This window comes from Pseudoliparis swirei, chromosome 9 (assembly GCF_029220125.1).
Source record: "Pseudoliparis swirei isolate HS2019 ecotype Mariana Trench chromosome 9, NWPU_hadal_v1, whole genome shotgun sequence".
NCBI classification, from domain to species: domain Eukaryota; kingdom Metazoa; phylum Chordata; class Actinopteri; order Perciformes; family Liparidae; genus Pseudoliparis; species Pseudoliparis swirei.
The window spans coordinates 19,545,265-19,553,627 of NC_079396.1; the positions used below are offsets into that span (position 1 = coordinate 19,545,265).

Genomic DNA, 8,363 nt, shown 5'->3' on the forward strand with positions numbered 1-8,363 from the left:
CACCTCCTGTTCCTGTCTTTTTGTCTTGAGTCTATTCGACTCTATTATTATCGTCCTTGCGCTGTTTCACACAAACCGTGGACAAGACAACATTGTTAAATATCCCAAGGTCAACTGGGCTACCAGAAGATAAAAAGCCAGGTTCCCAGGCCCTGACAAACAATAGCTCGTCGAGCATCCCCATCTGGTCACTCCTGTCTCCTGCTCCAACTAGAAGCACTGAAACACCGACCGCAGCCGCACTCCGCCATACGTCTGACTCCGAGAGCACCGATCGAGTCTGTAGATTGACCGTCCAGCTCGTGCACCATGTCCTTTACGGTGGTCGTCATGATGATTCTGCTCGGCCCTTCAGTGGTGATTGCGTTTGTCTTGCAGCCATCCAAGGAGGAAGCCGCAGCCTCTGCTAACTCTCCGGTTTCCCATCACAGGTCAGTCTTTAAAAACTTTCTTTACCGATCTTCTGCTTCTCCTTTTTTTTGTCCTCAAAGAATTTTTGAAACATGGCACAGAGAGGTTATTATATTTTAAAATAGCCCGCGCATCAGATCACACATCACTAGATGTGTTTGCGCTGACGCCTTCTTTTTTTTTTCTCAACATGAGTTACAGGGATATTAAACATTGTGGGTTGGATTCAGTGTCACTTGGACCACTTGGTTTTTCTCAGAATGTTGTACGGAGATCAAACACACTGTTCTGCTCAAGTTTCAGCAGGGAAATCAATTATTTTAACATTAAGCCAACATTTCTCTCTCTTGGCTTAGCTCAACGCCTGCAAAGCTCTTCCCCAATTCACTGAGGGCATTGAGAGAGCATGTCTGCAGCCACTAACAAATGCACTTCATTTGTGTTCACACATTTTTTTTCGTGAAATGTGCAGAATTGTATTTTTATTTCTATGTGTAATATGTTTTTTTAATAATATGCACTATGTGAATAACTTGAGTGACATGTGATGTCCAGGTGCCAGGGCGAGTCATTGGAGTCCATCAGGAAGGGCCTCCTCGGGGCTCTCAACTTGCAGGCCGAGCCCCAGCTGCCTGCTGGTGGACTTGACGGTGTCAGAGAGCAATGGAGGACCTTCATCGGCACCGCTCACCGAGCCAAGGACACGGCAAGTAAGTGGAACACGGAATTCAAAGAAACTACCGTCGAGCCCACATTGTTTCCACTCTTTTAATCCTTTGTGGCCTTTTCACAGTCAGATCCAGCAAATAAAAGTGTCTTTTTTTTCCCTCACTCCGTGTCCTTCCAGTTCTAGCGGCCTCTGGCAACTCTGTGTCGCCTGATGTTGGAAACAGTACGAGCCTGAAGTGCTGTTCAAAGGCCTCTGAGATCTTCATGAAAGGTATGCAACAATGTGTGAGAGGTGCATATCGACGTGAAGAAATATAGCAATGTGTTATAATATCTGCTCTTGTGTTTGCAAGATCTGGGATGGGACAACTGGGTCATCCACCCTACCAGCATTACCATCGTGCAGTGTGCACCCTGCCACCCCCAAGGGAACACCGTGCAGTGTCCACCACCCCACGCCGATCCCCAGGATGCTGACTCACAGGTAGAATTCTCTAAGACATTTGAATAGGGAAGTTATTGTCTGCGAACCCCTAAATTAGCTGACATACTTTTACATTAATGTAGTCCTCTTACAACTGAAGTGCACTTGAGTTTTTTTTACTTCTCCTGAGTTTCAGTAAGTAATTGTGTTGCTTCGGGAGGTGAAACCGCTGCCAATAGCTGCCTGTGTTCTCCTTCTGTCAACACGACTGTACCAGATAAAAGCCCAAGAAACTCCCCACAGTTGGACAATCACAAGTGAATGCACTCGCAGATGTGTGTGCGAGTTCCAGCAGAACATTTTAAAAGGACACATTCACGATTTCCTTTTTTCTTTTATCTTATTGGCTACAATTCTTTCTGTTATACATCTCCACCTTTTCTTACATGACTGCTAATGTCTGCTATAGCTTGTATCACATGTTCTATTTTACCATCAGTATAAAGGTTTATATTAGATTAGAAGAAAACAAATACATTGACGTCATTCCTCTGGTTACCGGTGGATGTCTGCATCCGCTTCAAAACATCAGCATGCTTCCCGTGCTGCGAATGGATCGGGCCCTGTCTACATCCGGGAGATGGTCAAGCCCTACACCCCGGCACGTTCACTCCGCTCGGCAACAACCAATCGAATTGCGGCTCCGTCACTTCGAGCTAATCACTCGACAAAATCCAGACTGTCTGCTGTCCTGGCTCCTCAGTGGTGGAACGAGCTCCCCACTGACATCAGGACAGCAGGAAGTCTCTACATCTTCCGCCGAAAACTAAAAACACATCTTCTCCGACTATATCTGGATTGAAAAACAGATTAGCACTTCAGCGGAACTTAATTGGCCCTTACTTATGATACTTTTGTAGTTTTACTTTCTTGAAGAAATGTTACTTTCTGGATTCTTGTTCTGAGTTTGTACTCTTGGTTGAATGCACTTATTGTAAGTCGTTTTGGATAAAAGCGTCTGCTAAATGACTGTAATGTAATGTTATGTAATTTATTTTTGTTTAAACTGTATCACTACGCCTTACTCGTCCTCTCTCTCTCTCTCTTTGACCCTCTTCAGGTGCCGTGTTGTGAGCCCATCGCTCAAGAAATGGTGCCGGTCATCTACGTGGATGAATTCAGCACCGTGGTCATTTCCTCCGTGCAGCTGACTCGCAGCTGCGGTTGTAAACCCGGCGACCTCCAGCCGATCCGCGGAGAGTAAAAATGTGTTTTTATAGTCCTGAGTATGTGAGACACCTGGGGAACAAGCAAACAAATGAAATACAGCGAGTTTTGGATAATACATCACATGCGGGCCTATCTTCTCTCACGGCACTTATCTTAGACCTTTACAGTGTGTATTCAACACAGAGCGTGGGAACCAAAGCAAATTCTCCTCAACAGAACACTGTTGTGCATTCCCGGTTTCTCCTTTCTAAACAGGACGTTCCAGCGCGGATCTGTTTAGTCGGCCAAGGAAGAAACTGATCAATTAGAATTGAAGTGGAACTGATGACGCTATCTAAATGACACGTTATTCATCTAAAATTACAATCTACACTTGCTGTTATGTTTCATTCACCGTGAACCGAAAATTCAGTTTTGGATGTATTTTTAAACATGCATTTCTGTAGATAACTAGTATTAAGATATTATGAAGTATTTCTCTTGCACCAAGAGCTGGAAGGGAAGTGCATCTGACTGTAAGTGCCAGTTTATCTTTAAATAAATGTGTAGAGCGCTATTTAAAGCTACGAACTGTTACCGAGTGTTCGCTTTCATAAATGTAAGACTGTGCAGGGTGAAATCCTGATGTCGCTGCTTTCAGTTCCTCGTATGAGCTAGAACTCCTTTTAATCCCCAAAAAGTAGACTTCAAATAAAACAAATAGTTTTCCTTAATGTGTAAATGTGCTATATGTTTGCCATGTTGAGGGATAAACCTTTTTTTGCAGAGAGAGTAATAGGAGATTGGGATATCCAGCTAAACTCATTGCATCTACAACACAACCACATCTGTGCTGTGCTTTTCCATTGGCTGAGCTCTGTTTTCATGTTTTTACTGGCAGAAAAAGAATGAAGGCCCTGCCAACCTAAAAAAAACTGGAACTGTAAAAAAAAAATTAAATAATAATAGTACTTTCTCTTATACTTAAAATAGCCCATTAATGAAGATCAAAGCCTGGCTGACAGTATCCTGACATTTTATTTTCTTATGTGCTTTTATCTGCATTCTTAACAGCAGCATCCTTATTTCTTTTTTCTTTCCCTTATATGTCTCTTTGACCATTTATCATGATTAGTTTTAGTTTGTCATTTTGTTATTTGACTTTACAAAGTTACGTCACCATTCACTTTTCTTTTTTTTCCACAAATAGACTAATACTTATTAGAGTGATATATCACCTCAACTCATTCAATACATTTAGAGCTAATGTTTGTGTGTGTGTGTGTATGCTTATGACATTTATGCCAATCATTTGTATCAACTTCATGATTTCTCGCTCACAAATTATTTGAATAAAGATGATTAAAACCAACAGTTTGTTTTGCCCTCAGTTGCTTTTCCTGGCAACACTTATCGTGCGCCATGATTCTTGAATAGTATTTTGTGAAATCCCTTCCTCTCGCCAGCCTTTCATAATGTCATGCCTTACAGACATGTCTAGTCTAGAGGGAGGGACATAACAGGGGGAGATATTTTGGCACTGTGCTCCAGGAAATTGGATGCTAGTTCGGAAAGAGGAATATATTGCGCACTTCTGAGCAGACTGCTGCGTTTTCAGTTGCTGTGCATGTGCTTGTTCTCAGGGCTGTTATACATCTTTTCTTTGCTGCAGTGGATCCATAACTGATGATTACAAGTTGCGTGAGCGACATATTGATCCTGTACTAACTGCTCTACAAGAACAAGTGGATGTATTTACTGACACTGGACAGAATGTCAAGATATTTCAATGTGTTGCTGTCTTTTGGACTATTCTACCCCCTTCTGCTGGCTGCAGGGGCAGTTGAATGTTCGGAGAAGGAAGCGTTGCTCAAACCGAGGTCCCACAAGGTGTTGGCCACACACCTAACGAACTGTTTGATAGAGTGCACTGGGATGACTTTCAAGAAACTCCAACTCCGGAACAACCATAATATAAGGCTTGAAGATTCCACGGAAGGTAAGGAGCCTTTTCAACTCTAGGATGGTTCACTCTTTGTTAAAAAGTCTCAATATAAACTGAATGTTAAGAAATGATCTGTGACTTATGTCCTTCAATACTGTTTAATTTTGCATATGAAATCTGCTGCGTAAAGGGCTTCATGATATAATTCATCTTCCTAGGGGAGCTCGGGGAGTACTGTTGGTCTACGGAGCTCAAGTGCACCATCGGAGAGAGGTTTCAGGTGGCCTATGTGGTGTTGCCCGTGGATATAACTACAGTGGCACACGAGCAGCTTGAAGTCCGAGCCACCGACCCGACTGCCGCCACGCTGCTCGCACACGACAACCCCACCACGTTGGCAGACACCTGTGGCCTCAGGTACGACGTCACGCCACACTTTACTACGGAGAGGGCGGGCACGTCGTTCTGCATACAGGTGGTCGTCCAGGATGCCGTGCTCGGGGACGGAGTTCTTCGATGTCCTCCCTTTCTGGTCACCTTCTGGCAGCGGAACCAAGACCTGGCCAATCAGGAAGGAGAATGAAATCTCAGAGATGGAAGAAGTACTCAGATCTTGTACATAAGTAAAAGTACTAATCCTGTGGTGATGAAATACTGGGCTACAAATACAAGTCCTGCAAATGTTACACTCTTAGAAGTAATGGGTCATTTTGTGAACACATCTGCTGCGTCAAGGGCACGTTAACACATTTTGTGTCATTTATGTATCCTTAGAACACACACTTGTGTAGTATGACAACAGATCTGCCCACACATGTGTGTGTTGTTGAGCACGGCAAAATATGTTTGTTGAAATTCAGTTTATTACATTTTTTATATTTAATGTATAAATAAGTGATCTGAAAATGGACGTAAAATCAAACTATTGGTTTCTAAATAAACTAAAATATAAAATGTATACCCTCCTGAGACACAGTAAAGCGGGAACGGCGGACTGCCTTGACCAATCGGTTGAGCGATTTCAAATGTGTTAAATTGCAACTGTTAAACTGCCCTTTTCCTCTGAGACGTCCATCTTCAGTGGCCAGCCACTGAAGATGAACGTCTCAGAGGAGGACAATCCAGCACTTGTATTACAAATACATGTAACGCCTTTGGAAAAAAGTTGACTTTTAAATGAAATATTTAATAAAGACTTATGATTGTATCCTTGCTTTTCATTATTATTGAAAAAATATATATTAGTCAGCAGGTATTTCCATTACACATTGGTGACACATAATGTGCAGAAATAACACATTTGTGTTTATCTGTGCTACACATGATGCACACACAATGTGTGTGCATCATGTGTAGCATGTATGTGTTTATCTGGGCTACACATGATGTACACACAATGTGTTACAATCACACATTTATGTGTTAAACCATGTAACACAGCTGGTGTGTAGAAATGAGTTTCACGTTTGCTGTGAGTTGTCAACATGAGTTGTCCCTGAGCACACTCAGTAGATGTGTTGAAATTCACCACATGTTGTGCCATTTCTGACACATTCCTTCTTAGAGTGTACGTAAGTGAAATCAGAATCGGGAATACACGAGGGCAAATGGAAAAACTGCCCCTAAGAAATATAGTTGTGACCCTGATATCATAGCAGAGGGGCAGAAAATGCCCCCATAATTTTGATAATTTAAAAGCGTTTTGTTTTGGTTCTTTGTTTTGTCTGTCCCATCTGCATTGCCTGTAGGTACACAAAAATATAATTTAGAATTATAAAAAAACAATAAAATAAGTTGTAATTGTTAATAGTTGTTTACATTTTTTTAGAATATATAACCACAAATAAATAAGAATACAATTGAATATAATTGTCTGATTTTATTTTATTTTTGTTTTAATCTTTTGCTCATATATTGTAAGCCTAAATATGTATAATTATTATTTTTTAACAAAGGTTAAATGTTATTTCACAAGTTTCAAAAAGTGTCCCGAGTTTCTTTTTAAATGCCCCTGGATTTCAGGCAGTGGGGGCAAAAATTGCCCCCTAAAAAATATGTAAATGTCCTCCCCTGCATACATACATACATACATGCATGCGTACATGCATGCATATACACACACACACACACACACACAGACACACAAGAGTGTTGCTCATCCTTATGTGTGTCAAGGATTGATACATATTTGACATACACATGCAAAGAGTCATCAAGTGCAAGAGTGCATTTTTAACGTCTCAATAGAAGAAATCAGTCCAAACTGAACATACATTTTCAGAGTGACATAGTGTATGTTTGAAATGTTTGCAAAACAGTTTGAATCTCGCAGTAGGTGCTGACGGACTGATGACATTTATCGTATTCAACTACATCTTCAAGTTATTCAAAGGGAAACAAGTGGAATCAAGAATTCCAGGAATTTTGTGTGTCACCTGATCGCTCAGCTGAGCTCTCTGAAGTCAACCCTTCAAAGGTTTTCTTCAAATGTGTGACTTTGTGTCTAAAATGCCCAGAGGGCCCTCAAAGAGGCTGGAGGACCTCTGGCATACACTCAAAAAAACGATTCACGCCCTTCTTAGAGGTGACACATTTAAATATTGTTTGATACATTTAAATAAATCAATTACAAAACGAAGATATTTATATTGAATGGATGTAACACAAAATGTAGGAATACTTTCATTTATTATATTTACTTAGGTTACACTCACAAAAACGATTCAAGCCCTTCTTAGAGGTGACGCATTTAAATATTGTTTGATACATTTAAATAAATCAATTACAAAAATAGATATTTATATTTAATGGGTGTAACACAAAATGTATGAATACTTTCATTTATTAGATTTATTTAGGTTAGATGGTGTGCATATCAACTCAAAATAAATAATGTGTTTCATTGAGGACTACCTATTGCGCATGCGCCAGCTGAAAATCAGTTGTTTACATAAGGTGAACCTTTGCCCTTGTAGGTTCACACATTTAAATGTAGCAGTGGCCACATGCATGCCAGTTGTGTCACAGTTATTATTTTTAGTATCGTACATCAAAGAGCGGAGCAATGTTAAACAGAAATATATAATATACAATAGTTGTGCAGACAGAATGACAGGTGTTGGAGCTAGTGCACTATGTCTGACTCCTTGTGGAATAAACATTATGGAACATTCCTGCTGGATAATCTGAACATTTGAAGAAAAGGAAAAGCAATGCATCCAGAAATTAAATGTCCTCAGTGAGTGAGCTGCTTCCCACTCAGCAGAATGAAGGTGGAAATATGGATATTATCCATACAGACTTTACAGGTTAAAATAATGGTGAATTGCAGTCTGGCATAAACTTTGAGCACTAATCTCTGTTTAGAATAATTGAATTAGTTTTACAGATATAAATATGAGTATTGGACACATAATGGCAATATATGAAGAAGAAGAAAAAGGAAATGCAAAACAAAACTTGCAATGTATTGTAAATATCAAAAGCCATCCATCTGTTGAGATATTTCAATTAAATCGAGCTAGTGAACCTTGTGGTGGTGCCACAGGAAAGGTCAGAGAAGCATCAAAATGTCAGTGATTTTGTACCAATCCATTTGTTGGATGTGGAAATAATTCACAACAAGTGACCTGCTGGTGGGTCTCCAGTAAAAGTCGGGGAATTATTAAATTTCACGAGGATTAATATTTTTGGTGGTAAGTATTT

The 8,363-nt window shown here is 40.4% G+C and overlaps 2 protein-coding genes across 2 annotated transcripts; both read left to right on the forward strand.

Annotated features, from left to right (window-relative positions):
• The first annotated feature begins 309 nt into the window (after window positions 1-309).
• Window positions 310-4,039, forward strand: LOC130199643 (growth/differentiation factor 6-like). Its single transcript, XM_056423322.1, has 5 exons — window positions 310-431; window positions 967-1,121; window positions 1,259-1,351; window positions 1,434-1,564; window positions 2,625-4,039. Exons 1-5 carry the CDS (start codon window positions 310-312, stop codon window positions 2,766-2,768), a joined length of 645 nt encoding a protein of 214 aa, XP_056279297.1. The 3' UTR covers window positions 2,769-4,039.
• A 290-nt stretch (window positions 4,040-4,329) lies between these two features.
• Window positions 4,330-5,865, forward strand: LOC130199773 (uncharacterized). The gene is made up of 2 exons (XM_056423519.1): window positions 4,330-4,712; window positions 4,877-5,865. The coding sequence occupies exons 1-2, from the start codon at window positions 4,463-4,465 to the stop codon at window positions 5,239-5,241; spliced, it is 615 nt and encodes a 204-aa protein (XP_056279494.1). The 5' UTR covers window positions 4,330-4,462; the 3' UTR covers window positions 5,242-5,865.
• The last annotated feature ends 2,498 nt before the right edge of the window (window positions 5,866-8,363 follow it).

Bases quoted from the DNA above. Each gene is read 5' to 3' on its own strand.
- LOC130199643 (XM_056423322.1), top strand. From the start codon at position 310: ATGTCCTTTACGGTGGTCGTCATGATGATTCTGCTCGGCCCTTCAGTG. The intron at 432-966 runs GTCAGTCTTTAA...TGTGATGTCCAG, and splicing joins TCTCCGGTTTCCCATCACAG to GTGCCAGGGCGAGTCATTGG. The intron at 1,122-1,258 runs GTAAGTGGAACA...GTGTCCTTCCAG, and splicing joins CCGAGCCAAGGACACGGCAA to TTCTAGCGGCCTCTGGCAAC.
- LOC130199773 (XM_056423519.1), top strand. From the start codon at position 4,463: ATGTATTTACTGACACTGGACAGAATGTCAAGATATTTCAATGTGTTG. The intron at 4,713-4,876 runs GTAAGGAGCCTT...TCATCTTCCTAG, and splicing joins GCTTGAAGATTCCACGGAAG to GGGAGCTCGGGGAGTACTGT.